This window comes from Rattus rattus, chromosome 5 (genome assembly GCF_011064425.1).
Source record: "Rattus rattus isolate New Zealand chromosome 5, Rrattus_CSIRO_v1, whole genome shotgun sequence".
NCBI classification, from domain to species: Eukaryota; Metazoa; Chordata; class Mammalia; order Rodentia; family Muridae; genus Rattus; species Rattus rattus.
This window is the reverse complement of record NC_046158.1, coordinates 47609869-47625185: the sequence shown is the minus strand read 5'-3', so window position 1 is coordinate 47625185 and position 15317 is coordinate 47609869. Positions and strand designations below refer to the sequence as shown.

General features: G+C 43.8%; 1 protein-coding gene across 1 annotated transcript in view; it reads right to left on the bottom strand.

Moving 5' to 3' along the window:
* The window catches only part of Myo3b (myosin IIIB), a 348212-nt gene that overhangs the window by 120678 nt on the left and 212217 nt on the right, over positions 1 to 15317 (bottom strand). The window contains exons 25-26 of the mRNA XM_032901950.1: positions 1673 to 1784; positions 617 to 779 (exon numbers count right to left, since the gene is read on the bottom strand). Of these exons, the coding sequence (XP_032757841.1) occupies positions 617 to 779; positions 1673 to 1784 (275 nt within the window). The remainder of the gene's footprint in view (positions 1 to 616; positions 780 to 1672; positions 1785 to 15317) is intronic.

The window sequence follows — 15317 nt, the reverse complement described above, 5'->3', positions numbered from 1 at the left end:
GTGTCCTCATGTTGGCCTGAGCATCTCAGAAACGTCTCATGAGGTCCAAAGCACACATGCTATGGTTTCTTGATATGGGAGTGCCAGGAAATTCAGCGTCTGCATTCCATGCCTGTCTCATCCTCAGGAGCATGAGAATCGGGTATTGTTCTCAGCACCCATGATATGCACATGAACAGAGGCGTCAGTGGGCTCGGGTAAAGCCTAGAGGCCTGTTTCCTCTGTTTCTCAGTCTCAGCTGTGCTACCAAACCCTACTAGGACGGTGCTAGCCATTGTGATGGGACAATCTCGATAGCACTCGAAGTGTGCATTACCTCAGCCACTGCGGGAGACAGGCACACGTGGGGTGATGGGGTCTTACACCACTGGTCAGTTCATACTGCTGTCTCACCACTCGCGCCAGGGTGTAATAATGGTTGAATGTCCGTTTAAGATCAGAGAGTTTCCTTTGACCACATTCCCAGTGCCTAGTATGAGGCTTGACTTGTATAGGAGTTTGGAAAATGTTTGATGAAGTAAGGGGAGGAAGGGAGACAGCAAAAGGGGAAGCCCAAGGTGAGTGATCGCAGCACTCAAATGGTGAGGGGTGGCACTGGCCAGACCAGGCCACTTACCTGACTGGATGGTTATGGCGCTCTTCTCTCTCTTCTCTTTGGCTCTCTTGTATCTCCTCGCTCCGAGCCAACCCTTGGTATATGCCTGTAGCATGACCACTCGGCCCATGACTTCCCGAAGAAGCAAATTCAATTGCTCGATGTGGTAATATTTGAGGAAAACCTCAAAGGAAGGATGGTTTTAGCATTACGTTTGGGCGTCTCAACAAAAAACGACTCCACCCCAGCCTGTTGCAAATATTAAAGCCACTGTCTAAGTAAAGTTCACAGTGATTTCACTTCTGCATAGAGTACATTCATTGTCTCCGGCAAATACAATTCCCTATCTAAAATGAGGTTGCAGGGTCTAGACAATCCCCCAGGTGCTGTCTGGGACTGCCACCCCATAGACAGGGGTTCTATTTCCTCAGACCAGCTCTGCCCTTGTTGCTCCTCATAGCCTGCGATGGAGGTGCTCAGGACCAATCTGATGTCAGCTGATAGTATGAAGGCCAGGAGACCAGCACGACTCATGACTCCCCACGAATGAATTTCCATAGAGGAGATCTACACGCAGACTGAGAACTGGCCTTGCAGAGTTAACTATAAAAATCTGGGCTCCTAATGGGACATGCTGTTTCCTCAAACGAAAAGCTACCCACGATGAGACTAAAATCAGAGTGTGCAATAAACAGCCCAAGTCTAACACAGAAATGAGCAGAACTCTGAAGGGAACCCATCGCCGCCGTTACTGTGATTTATGTGTTAGCACGTGTGCTGGACCAGGAAGTATGGGAAGGGGACCTGGTAAAGTGCATTCAAAGGTCTCTTTCTAGAGATGCTAAAAGGTTCTCAAATTACAGAGCAATGCACAAACCCTCTACCTCCTGCTTGTACGCCCCAGACTTCTGAGTTAAGGCCCGCAAAGGCTTTCTTTAGGTTGGAGTCTTGCCTGCTGTGGTATGCCAGGTACAAAGCCATTTTTGCTAGCTATCAGTGACAGGAAAGCATCCCAGGTGACAAAGAGAGAGAGAGAGAGAGAGAGAGAGAGAGAGAGAGAGAGAGAGAGAGCGCTACCTTTGTTTTCCCCAGGACCCAGTGATCTAATCTGGACTTTTCCAAGATAGCAACACAGCTCTCTTTGTTAGCTGGAGGTGTTTGATGTGCTCGGAATGCCAAGTAATAATACCTACAGAACAAAAGGAGAGAAAAAAGCACCTTCAACCTTCATTTCACTTAATAGTAGAATTGTTAGGGCCCACTGGTAAGTCTCCATTTTTCCTGGACGCCAATAATAGTCCAGTAAGCAGCGAACGATATACAATTTATACCCCATTTCTTTACTTTTCCCTACAGTCATGTTTTTCTTTTAATGTTATTTTTCTAACCCATATTCAATGTCTGCTTTGTGGCTTTCCTGTTAGATAGCTGTCCTAGTGGATGCCATAATGGTGCACGTTAGGACCACTGTCGGAATCATTTAAAGTCCATCGCATGTATTTGTACTGGGCTTTGAAAAGTCCTGTCTGAGGTACGGTGCCACTGGAAGGTGATTCTTATGTTTCTGTCTGGAGGAGGCATGATGTCCTCTTCATGTAGTCCCTATTAGCACATGTTTTTCTCCAATAATTTCATTTTTATGATGGTCCGAACTTTAAGAAGAGAGGGTTCTTAGGTAGAGTCAAAAAGCACCACTCTAGAAAAGACAGAGTCTCCGTTCCTGGCTCATCACCAGGTTTGTCGCTATGGTTCCTGTAGTCAAAGGCAGAGTGACAACAAGAGAAGACGCACACATTTGCTTGAGGTCAGTTTTCAATGAGGCAGGAGCCTCCGTCCACAGGGAATGGCCTCCCAAGACACAGTCACATTCGAATGTTTCTACGTCAGGTTTGATGAGGCGGTGGAGACAGACAATGGAACAGGAGGGCACAACCTCCTGACAGCAACTTGGCAAGAGCTGAAGGCCTGGGTGCTCAGGTGTTCCTGTGAGTCCCTGTGTCCTTAGAGACCCCTCCTCTGAGGTCACAGTAAGGTCTTGCATTTAGGGGAGCTCTCATTTGCCCTAATTGCTGTCTGTCTCCTGTGGGAACAGCAGGGCAAGGTCACAATGACCTCCCTAATTCTATTTGCTCAGGTGCTGAGATGTCACATTTTGGGATAACATGCCCTAATTGTCATCACTGTCGAGAGAATTTCCCCCCTTCCTCCTCCTCTCTCTCCTCCTCCCCCTCACCCCCTACTGCCCCTTCCTTCCCCCTCTCCTACCCCACCCAGGACCTTGCACTCGGAGCACAGGCTCTCCCACTGAGGTATAGTCCCAGACATTCCTTCCCTTTTCAAATCCCCATTTCCATAAAGTTACCTGACTATATTCTCCTTTCAGAAAACACTACCTTAGTGTTCCCCCTCAGGACAACTTTCAAGTTTCCTTTTTCTGCTCTTTGCTGTCATCTATAATTAAATTCTACCCTTTTGAAACTTGTGAATAGACTAAATTTCCTTTTCAGAGGAATTTTTTCCCCATTCCCCAAATAATTCTAATCTGCTATCTTGAAATTTCTTTAAAATATAGACCTTTTTGACTTGTAAACGATAACCAAAACATGATACACATTTCTTTTTCCTGTCAAATAGACCCTTACCTGTTTGTAGAAAATAAACGTACCTGAGTCAGTTTATTACTGTGCTATGAGACTATTTTACAGGTAAGATACGAGGTCATATTTGATGGGAACATTTGCATCCAGAGGGAAGCAGAGTCCGTTTCCGCCTGTGGGCAAGAGGGGCAGTGCTCTCAGAGCTCCTAAGTCATCAGCTAAGGCCAGGAACGGGCTCAGTCGGAGAAGGGGCTTCTGGGAGCTGATCTTGGGCCTCAGGTAGTTCAGGAGCTGGGGTATCCACTCCATCTTCAACTTCAGCTTCTCTAGCTCTATCATTTAGTCATGGCTTCTCTCTTGGCTTTGACCGCAGCCGAGAAAAGACTGTGCCCTGGTGTCCACAGGGATGGTGGGAACTGATGACAAATTTACATGAGGGGACGTACACAGAGAGCTTGAAGGGTTAGAGTCTGTGGAAAAGTAGGATTTTTTAAGTTCTTCCACCTAGAGGTAGGCCACACGGAGTCTTCAGCAGCCCAGAAACCCAGGCTTGCTCGAGACATCGTCGCGTGAGACTGGTGCTAATAGAACAGATTTAGGAAACCAGTGAGGAAAGGCCAATTTGCAAAGCTAAAGGTGATGGAAGGCCGGGTCCTGTTCTCCACTCAATGGTTTCCCTTTCCCTTTTAGGAAGCTGTGTTTCTTAGAAACTTTTCTAACTGGACAGAGCTAACATAAACATTAGGATTTAACCCACATCTCTTCATCTATTGTGACGATAATGCTCACGTTTGGCAATGGCACAGAAAGAGGTAAGCATTCAAGAGATGCCCTAGAACCAGTGTTGCGTTTCCAGCACCCACACGGTGGCTCACAGCCCTCTGTAGCGTCAGTCCCAGGGCTCCTGATGATCTCTTCTGGCCTCCGCACGCACAAAGGACAGTAAAGGTTATTTTAATACTACTTCAGATGTTCGAAGAGTTATGAAGAAACATAAAAAGTATTTATAAAAAAAACACTTAAGATAACTTTTAGGATTCAGAACTACAGTGTCTGAGATGGCAACCGTACAGAGTGAGCTTAGCAGCAGGGGGTCATCAGAGAAGATGACTGAACTTAAGACCTGACAGAGAAACTGTACAAAAGGAAACAGGGCTTGGAAATGGGCCAGCGGGTAAGAGAGTTTACTGCTCTTGCAGAGGACCTAAGTTTGGTTCCCAGCATCCATGATGGAGTCTCACAAAGTGCTTGTAAGTCCATCTGAAGAGACTTGAAACCCTCTTTTGGCCTCCACACATGTGAAATGGGATGTACTTACACACATGTTCCCGTGTGCACATGTACTCATGTGCACACACACACACACACACACACACACACACACGCAAACACTACAGAAATCAGGTTGCTTTTTTTGCGAATCAAAACAACCCTGAGATTCCACCTCACACCAGTCAGAATGACTAAGATCAAAAACTCAGATGGCAACAGATGTTGGCAAGGATGTAGAGAAAGAGGAACACTCCTCCATTGTTGGTGGGATTGCAAGCTGGTACAACCATTCTGGAAATCAGTCTAGAGGTTGCTCAGAAAATTGGACATTGCACTACCTGAGGACTCAGCTATACCTCTCCTGGGCATATACCCAAAAGATGCTCCAACGTCTGACAAGGACACTTGCTCTACTATGTTCATAGCAGTCTTATTTATAATAGCTCGAAGCTGGAAAGGACCCAGGTGCCCTTCAACAGAGGAATGGATACAGAAAATGTGGTACATCTACACAATGGAGTACTACTCAGCTATCAAAAACAATGATTTCATGAAATTCTTAGGCAAATGCATGGAACTAGAAAATATCCTGAGTGAGGCAACCCAGTCACAAACAAACAAACAAATAAAAGCAAAAATACCCCCCCACATGATATGCACTCACTGATAAGTGAATATTAGCCCAAAAGCTCAGAATACCCAAGATACAATTCACTGAAGCTCAAGAAGAAGGAAGACCAAAGTGTGGATGCTTCAGGACTTCATAGAAGGGGGAACAAAATACTCACAGGTGGAAATACAGAGTGTGGGGCACAGACTGAAGGAAAGGTCATCCAGAGACTGCCACACTTGGGGATCCATCCCACATGCAGTCACCAAACCCAGTCACTATTGGGGATGCCAAGAGGTGCATGCTGACTGGAGCCTGATATAGCTGTCTCATGAGAGGCTCTACCAGAGTCTGACAAATACAGAGGTGGATGTTTGCACCCAACCATCGGACTGAGAACGGGGCTCTCAATGGAAGAGTTAAAGAAAGGACTGAGGTAACTGAGGGGTTTAGCAACCCCTTAGGAAGAACAACAACATCAACCAACCAGACCCCCACCCCAGAGCTCTCAGGGACTAAACCACCAACCAAAGAGTAGGTAGGGATGGACCCATGACTCCAGCTGCATATGTCGCAGAGGATGGCCTTGTTGGGCACCAGTGGGAGGAGAGGCCCTTGGTCCTGTGAAGGCTGGATGCCCCAGTGTAGGGGAATGCCAGGGTGGGGAGGTGGGAGGGAGTGAGTGTGTGGGGGAACACCCTCCTAGAAGCAGGGGGTGGGAGTATGGGATAGGGGGTTTCCATAGGGGAAAATCAGGAAGAGGAATAACATTTGAAATGTAGATAAAATTTTTTAAAAAGATAAATTTTTTAAAAAATGGGGGAAAAAGCAAAAAGTTTAATGAATTTGAGGCACTTTCAAGGGGCTTAAATATATCTAACTAGAGTCCTTAAAGAGAGTGAAAAAGGGACACAGTTTTTTTTTAAAAAGTGTTCAAAGAAAGTAAAGAAAGTGACTTTACGAGTTTTTTCAAAGTTACTAAAACCTATGAGCCAACATATTGAAGAAACTCAGTGGACACCACACAGAAACGGAAGGTAGCTACATCAAAGGACAGCCCATAAAACTGCTCAAAACCCGTGAACAGGAGGAAATCCTCTAAAAAAAAAAAAAAAGAAAGACCGCACAGAGAGGCACACGGACACATTTAACAGCGGAGCTCTCAACAGGAACAGTGCACGGGAAGGAGTGCAACAGAATCCTGAACGCACTGAAAGAAAATACATGCAACATCCGGTGAAGACGCCACCCAAAACCAAAGGCAAAAGAACACTATTTAATACGCGTAAAAGCGGGCACACAGCAACAGGACGGTGGGCAAGGAGAAAAGGAGGGAAGACCGACCGACCAAGTGAAGTTCCGGGGTGGCCCGGAAGCCAGCGGTATCTTGGTGCTGGGCGGAGCCTATGTGCAAGACCCCGATGACCAGTACAAGCTGTGGGAGGACAAGCGGCAGCTGGGGCTCATAGTGTGTGGTGGCACCTCGGTGGTGCACGGAAGCCATCCCTAACCACTTCGTGCAGCAGCAGGACACGTAGCAACCGGTGGAGGGTGGCCTGGTCCCAGGGACCTCACTTCGGTGGGAGGGACTTCTATTTGGTGTTTTAGTCTTTTGCTCTTGTTTTTTAATAAAATTGTAAAAAAAGAACTATTCCTAGTGATCTTCACCAAAAGAAACGCTAAAGGAAACCCAGTATAACAATTCCAGGAAATGATAATTCCAATGGGAGTGCCGATCTACCAAAAGGACCGATGGCACAGTGTGGGAGCTATCTAATGGTGAATAGCCCAGATATTTTTCTCATGACCTAAATCTTCCTACAATATTCTTGACTGAGCAAAAGTAATGGTAATAGATCAGGTTTATAATACCCAGAGACATGAAATATAAGACAAGCACAGCACAAAGGTCAGATGAAAAGAAACCGAAGCCGATTATCACAGGAGTCCTACGCTACATGTTGATTTAAGGTAGGCTAAGAAAAACTAAAGATGTGTGGCATTAATCAAACGGGAAGCCCCTAAAATAGCCAAGCAAAGAGCTACAAGTAACAGATCAACAAAGATGATAAAATGAAACTGTACAAAATGTTCAATAAATCTTGAGGAAGGGGGAGGAGGAGGCAGTGATGTCATCCGCTAAGATCAGATGTGAGTAATAAAAACCATGTAGCAAAATGTCAGAATAAAACTAACCATATGAGTAAGAATGCTAAAGCGGCCATTTTAAACTTCTACATACACACATATGCACACATACACACACATGCACACACACATATGCACACACACATACACCATGCACACACATGTACACACACATACCTACATATAAATACACATGCATGCACACGCACACCTACATACAAAAATATACATGCATGCAAATACACATACACACATACACACTCACATATACACTCTAACACACACATGGCTACACACACTCTCATGACATCTTTCTCTGTCTTTCTCCTGACCACACACACACATAATACATATTCATGGCTACACACAGACATTCATGGCTACTCATACACACACACACACACACACACACATACATGCACACATACATGCACACACATATGCACACACACATACCTACATATAAATACACATGCATGCACACACACCTACATACAAATATACATGCATGCAAATACACATACACACATACACACTCACATATACACTCTAACACACACATGGCTACACACACTCTCATGGCATCTTTCTCTGTCTTTCTCCTGACCACACACACACATAATACATATTCATGGCTATACACAGACACTCATGGCTACTCATAAACACACATACACTCATGGCTACTCACACACACACACACACACACACACACACACACACAGAGCCACACACCACATACAAACATGTTCACCCTGTGCTTCTGGATTAGTTGATGAAACTCACCCCAGTCTTTGTGGCTGGCCTTTAGACACTGCAATCAGCTTCTTATGGTGCTATGATAGGTAGAAACCAGCCCCATCTAAACCCATGAAATAACAGGCTGTTGTTGGGTAACTCCTTCCCCATTACCAGTTCTTCTTAGTAAGAAGTAGAATTCCATCTCTCGTAGATGAGGTTTCTGAACTGCCTGCAGAAGCTGGGGTAACCAGTCCAACTGTCTCTCTGCATGCTCACAACAGAGCTTCCCTGCCCTGCCCAAACTCTGTGACTCTGTTCCTAGGGCCTAGACGACCCCTCTAAGAAGTATTTAGATCCAGGAGAGAGCTTAGGTATTGATATGTGTGTATGCATATTGATAAACATATATTGATATATATAATCTATCATCAATCATCTATCCTATCTATATCTATATTTATATCTATATCTTCTATACACTTTTTATATGCCACATATACACACATCTATTATCTGTCTGTCTGTCTGCCTGCCTTTGAAATGAGGAGGAAGGCAGAAAGAAGCTTGGCTCACACTTGGGAATGTGCTAAGAGGAAGATCTGAGACCCAGTCTACTCAGGGCAAACACAGGCCTCTGCTCCCATCACATCTGTCTCTAAATCCCTTACCCCCTACACACACACACACACACACACACACACACACACACACACACACACACACACACACACACACACAGCATGCTCTGACTCTGTCAGCTATGATGCCCCAGCCTTTTTTGCCTTTAAAACCGTGCGTGCCTCTGGCAAGCTGGATTACAAGGCTTTTGCCAACAGTGTTGATTTCCTAGGGTTGAGCACCAGCCATGAGGCTCCCTCAATGGTGAGGCATCCAACAGCATTTGAACTGGTGAAAGTCATTTGTTTCCCAGTGTCTGTCTGAACCCTGGATTACCAGGTTCTAGCCTTTTTTGTCCTGCCTGAGCTATTCTCCAATTCCTTCTAACTGGCTGGCACTGACAGAGGCTGTAGTCAGTGTGGGAGGGCCTGCTTAGCATGAGCAAGGCCCTGGAATCTGTCTTCGGCAGCGCTGAATGGCAGGTCCCGATAAATACATAAAGTCTGCAGGGTCTGGTGGTATTTTAATTGATTTCTTCCCCACTATGGAAAGCCTGCATTGTTCCTGGTTATTATTCATCTCAACATTCCTTTACTTCACAGGAGCCCTGCTGTTTTGACCTTTCCTATGAGCCAATGATAACATCTGCCTAGTTCTCTCTTATCATAGAAAGTAAATCCTTTTAACACGTTCATCTGGAGCTCTATATTCCACTCATGATTTTGCCTTCTAACAAGAGAAACACAGAATGCAAGCACCCAGGCTGGAGGCGCTTAACCAAGAGGCACGTACCGACACGACTTACTGACACGTCTTAAGTCTGGCAGTCCTTGTACCTGTTTTGATAATACGGGGCAGCACTGACAAGCTTAGGAGGCCCCAAAGTATGTATAATAATAATTTTCCTACTAATAATTTTCAAAAGTATACTATCAGCTCATAGAATATGTCTGTGCTGTGCTGGGTGATGGTGGCCCACACCTTTAATCCCAGCACTAGGGAGGCAGAGGCAGGTGGATCTCTAAGTTCAAGGCCAGCCTGGTGTGCAGAGGGAGTTCCAGGACAGCCAGGGCTACACAGAAATATCTTGTCTTACAAAACAAGACAAAAGAAAGAGTATGTCCAAGTTATACCTTACCAACAGAGCCAGAGTGTTTCCAAAGGGCACACCAATGTATAATATCACCACTTAAGAGTCCTTCATCCCTCTCCACCCGTGACAGTCCAAGGAGATAGGTAACTTAGTGATGACTGCCAGCATATAAATCAAACGATGCCGTTGCCCCTCAGTATCCATAGAGATTGGTTCCAGGATGCCTAGATCCACAGTGGCTCAAGGAAAATGTCTGTAATCTCAGCACAGATGTGAAGTTTCGAACAACCTTGTCAAGACAAGTTGGTCAACTCTGTTGATACAGAGCCCAGGATGTGAGAGCTGACTATTGAAGTGGGCTTCTACTTTGCATTTCTTTCTTAAAAGAATGTCTTTATATTAGTATTTTATTATTGTTGTTGTTTGTGTATATGTGTGTTTGTGGGTAACTGTAGCGTATCTGTGGAGGTCAAAGTTCACCATGTGGGGATTCAGCGGGTCATTTTAGAATTTGTTTACCCACATTGTCTCCGTGAATTATTTCCTATAGCATGTTATTTTCTCATCTCCTTTGCTTATTCATTAATAAGATTCCGTGCATGCTGTAGTCCAGCTCTTTCCTACAGGCTCTTGTAGTTGAGGGTCAGTCTTTAAAGTTGTGGGTTTTAGAGGTGGTAAAAGTTTTAAGAGGTGAGAACCACTGGAAAATGGTTAGATCATCAGAGGCCTCCTGGAATAGATGATTACAAAAATCCTGAGTCTGGGGCCTGCACCTCGGTTTCCTGGTTCAAGATGTGGGGTATCCCTGCTGTTGTCATAGCCCCAGTGGGCAACTCTCTCCAGAGTTGATCTCTTGCTAGTGTCATATACTTGAACATTTAACATTATGATGTAAATAAACTTCTTTTCTTTATAAGCTTCCTGCCTTGGGTATTTTGTTACAGCAATGAAAAAGTTGATTAATTCATGTAGGACCCAACTGGTAGAGGTGCTAACTGGCATGAGTAAGCAAAGTGGATAACTTCCCCCACCTCGTGAAGGACATCAATTTGGGTAGGGATATATGCTATGAAGAATAACAAGCCAAAGTGTGTGTGTGTGTGTGTGTATGTGGAAGGGGGAATCTGAGTATACTTAGGGATATTTTGGCAAGCAGCATTAAGCAATCAGGATAGTGATTTGATTCTGATCATATCATGAGAGCAGATGGTGAAGGAGCTGGAGACATTGAGCTTAGAAACAAAAGGCAAGGTCTCTTGAGGGGTGGTGCGCAGACCACCTAGATCAGCATCATCTGGAGGTTTTTCAAAAAGATGCAGGCCTCCAAGATCTACTGGGGATCCTTCTGACACAATGGAAATCTCTAGGGTTGACCTCAGGGATCTGCCTCTTAGTAAATATCTCTGGTGATTGAACTCAACTCTGAAATCACAGACTTAGGGAAACATGATTGACTCCCTCAAGTAGAGATGATTTGTTCAATGATGCCCAGAGGATGGAACTGAAGAAGATACTTAAAATCTGGATGGAGATTTCATCCAGAGTTCACAGGATGTGGTGGTGATCATAGGGTGGGATGCCTTGGGGGTCAGGAGGTAAATGCTTACACCCTAGAACTATTCACTAGAAGCTAACTGACAAAGTTGAGGATCTGCTGTGACTCTTTAATACAGTTCCTTTAATACAGTTTTGGTAACCCCCAACAATAAAATTATTTTCGTTGCTACTTCATAACTCTAATTTTGCTAGTATTATGAATTGTTATGTAACTATCTAGTATGCAGGGTGGTCTTAGGTGACCCCTGTGAAAGGGTGTTCCACCTATAACTCACAGGTTGGAACAGAATGACCCTTTGAGAAGCCAAAACAAAGGGTCTAACAAAGATGGTATGTTGACTTCTCCCTTGGCCTAAAGAATTGTTCATGTATTCTTAAAAGCATGTTTCTGGGGGCTGGAGAGATGGCTCAGGGGTTAAGAGCACCGACTGCTCTTCTAGAGGTCCTGAGTTCAATTCCCAGCAACCACATGGTGGCTCACAACCCTCTGTAATGGGATCTGATGCCCTCTTCTGGAGTGTCTGAAGACAGTGACAATGTACTCATATAAATAAAATAAATAAATCAATCTTAAAAAAAAGGGGGGGTTGGGGATTTAGCTCAGTGGTAGAGCGCTTGCCTAGCAAGCGCAAGGCCCTGGGTTGGGTCCCCAGTTCCGAAAAAAAGAAAAAAGAAAAAAAAAAAGCATGTTTCCCATGACCTAATACTGTTATTATAAAAAATTCAGAACTATTGTTGAAATATTTGGATGTGTGAAGATTTCCTTAGAAACTATGTTTGAGCTCTTAGTAGCTCAGCCACATTCTCTGTCACAGGGTATTCATTCTTAAGAGCCACCTACAGGGTACCTCTCAGCACCTAGAAAACTTGTTAAAATGCAAATGTGCCCCCTTTTCTCTCTAAAACACCCACTCTACTGGATGAATCAGAAACCCTGGAAGCAGGGCTCAGGAATCTGTATTCTCTCTCTCTCTCTCTCTCTCTCTCTCTCTCTCTCTCTCTCTCTCTCTCTCTCTCACTCTCTCTCCCTGTCTCTCTTCCTTCCTTCCTTTCTTTTATTGTTTGTTTTGTTTTGAGATGGAGTTTCTCTGTGTGGCCCTGGCTGTCCTAGAACCAGCTCTGTAGACCAAGCTGGCCTCAAACTCACAGAAGTAGACCTGCTTCTGCCTCCAGAAGGCACGTGCTACCATGCCTGGTCTTAAGAATATATATTTTCAAAGAGCTCTCCAAGGAACCATGTTTAGTGAGAAGGCTGGAGAATCCTGGAAAGAAACAGAATTCTAAAACAAAGTGACTACCCTCCCCCAACCCAGTGACAGTGTCTCTAAAGGAAAAGAGGGGAATCCCACAAATCTCTTTGTTTAACCCAAAGAACTTACGAGGGTTTTTCTAAGGGAAATTACCGCTTTCCTCCTGCAAAAGTTAATCCCTCAGAAATCACCTTGTAGAAACTTTCCCAACTGTTGGTTGAACATTGCTGGCTAATAGAAATAATTCCAATATCAACAGTAGAGAAATGGCTAAATAAGAAGCACAGAGCTCAATAGGAAGTGGGGAAGGACTTGTGGCTCTATAGAGTACAGTACTGAATAGAAAGGCAGGCTGCAGAAACTACCAAGAGCATTACTGCAGCTCCTTTAGAAAGAGGCAGGGGGTGAGCAGATGCTGGGAAATGAGAAAAGGAATTCAGTTTTATATGTAAAATACTTAATAATTTTAGAGTAAATGAGCCACACATTTTTGTAATTAAAAATAAATTAAAGCATTAGGTAAAGCTTGTTATTTGGTCTAATCCTGTAATAGACCCATCCTAAGTCAAAAGATCATAAGTCTACCAGTTGCATCAAAAATCATTTACCTTCAAGTAGCAGCGTTCTGATCATGAGCGAGGAGGTGTATTCCTATGCCTCTTTGTGGATTCTCTGTCTCTATCCATGACCATCCTGACGGTCTCATCAGAGACCCCAAAACATTGGATAATTATCTGAATAATCCAATCCACTTAAATATTTTTCTTTCATGTAGATAACAGAGATAGCACAGCAATTCTGGCTTGGATAATTTGATAATTACCCCCCAATTGCCCACTTCCCTTTGTGTGTCTAAAATTTCAGATTTCGTTTATTAAGTTCTTATATTTACCATAAGCCACTTATTTTTTCCTCCCTTTGTGTTCAGCCATCGGTAAAGAGAATGAGCAGCTGGCCACCATCTGCTACCAAACAAGAGAAATGATTATATCTATTGCATCCTTAGAAATGCTTCTAAATGTGGGCCTTGGGATAAGAAGTTGTGCTGAAGGCCTGAGATTATATATTTCTCTGATGTCCTATTACTTATTGTGTGTCTCAGTTCCCTTTCCTGTTGCTGATAGAAATGTCCTGGCAAAATCAACTAAAAGGATAAAGGGTTTATTTTAGCTCACAAGTTCCAGGTTAGAGTCCATTACGGCTCTGATGTCAAAGTGACGGAAACATGAGAGTCGGTCACAGTCAAGACCAGAGGTCAGATGTGTATTTGCTAGTGCATGCCTCATCTTCTCTGTTTTTACTTGGTCCTGATATCCTTTCCAGGCAAATGATATTGCCCACAGTGGGCAAGCCATCCCACATTCATTAATGTAATTAAGAAAATCTTTCACAGACACTCCACAAGGCCCACCTAGTGTGTCAGGCTGAGGGTTGACATTAACTATCACATGACAGCATTTGGCTAACACTGGGTATGTGTTAATGTTTTTGATTCCATTGCTGACACTTTATAAGTTCAAGTGAAGGAAGAAAACGAGAGTGACACCAAGAATCAGACATAATTCCTGCTCATTCATATATTAATGTGTAATAGAAATCTAAACTTTGCCTGGGCATGGTGGAATATACGTATGATACCAGCACTTGGGAAGTGGGGGGCAAGAATCTACTTACATTATGCTTCTGTCCTAAGAACTTGGATGTGGCTGAATTAGAAAGTAACAGATTACTTTGATTGGCAGAGAATAGGAAGGCAAGAGGATCAGAACTGCAAACTCAGGTGCAAAGGAAGCTCCCAAGGGGTGTGTAGGAGGGTAAAAAAAAAAAAGTAAAAATACTCAGAGTAACAACAGGATAGTTGCAGCCCATGTCTAGCTTCTCAGACCCTTGATGAATATAAAAATTCAGTGACTAGCCCACTAGTCCACAGTCATCCTTGTGTTTCTTCTCACTTGCCCATTTGTTATGGCATCATCAGGAAACTCAACAGGTTTGTATCTCTTCATTACTTTTATTTTAATCACAAAAGGAAGGTATAGAAAAGGAAGGGAGAAATATCAAAGCACTTGGCGAGATGATTGCAAAAGAAAACATGCAGTGTATTGCTCCCATTAGTTAGATCTCAAGTCATCTAGACATCACAGGCTAGCAGACCTCCTCAGAATGGAGCAGGCAGGGGCTGGCCTGGTGACTCAACAGGTAATAGTAATGGCTGCCACATTTGGCAATCTGAGTTTGTTTCCTAAGACTCACATCATGAAAGGAAAAGACGGAAAGAAAGAAAGAAAGAAAGAAAGAAAGAAAGAAAGAAAGAAAGAAAGAAAGAAAGAGGGAGAGAGAGAGAGAGAGAGAGAGAGAGAGAGAGAGAGAGAGAGAGAAAGCAAGCAACTAAGGAAAATAAAAGAGGGAAAAAGAAAGAGCAAGACAAAAGAGGTTTTCTTCAGTTGGACTGCTTCAAAACGGGGATGTCCTAGGTCAATAATTCACACTAAATTGCTTTCTTTTAAATTTTTTCTTCTTAATTTTCTTCATTTATATTTCTAATTGGGTGCTTGTATTAGTCACCTTTCTGTCCTATGATAAAAACACTTTGATCAAAGCAACTTAAGAAAGAAAGAGTTCATTTGGCTTTATGGTTCCAGAAGAGTCTGTCACGGTAGGAGGCATGGCAGCAAGCAGCAGCCATAGGCAGGAGCAGACAGTCGAGAGTTCATAGCCTTTACTGCAAGCACAAAGCAGATAAAACAAATCGATGTGTGGGTGGGGTTTAAAGCTTTCAAATTCCACCCCGGTGCCATACTTCCTCAAGCAAGGATGTGCCTCCTAGACCTTCTAA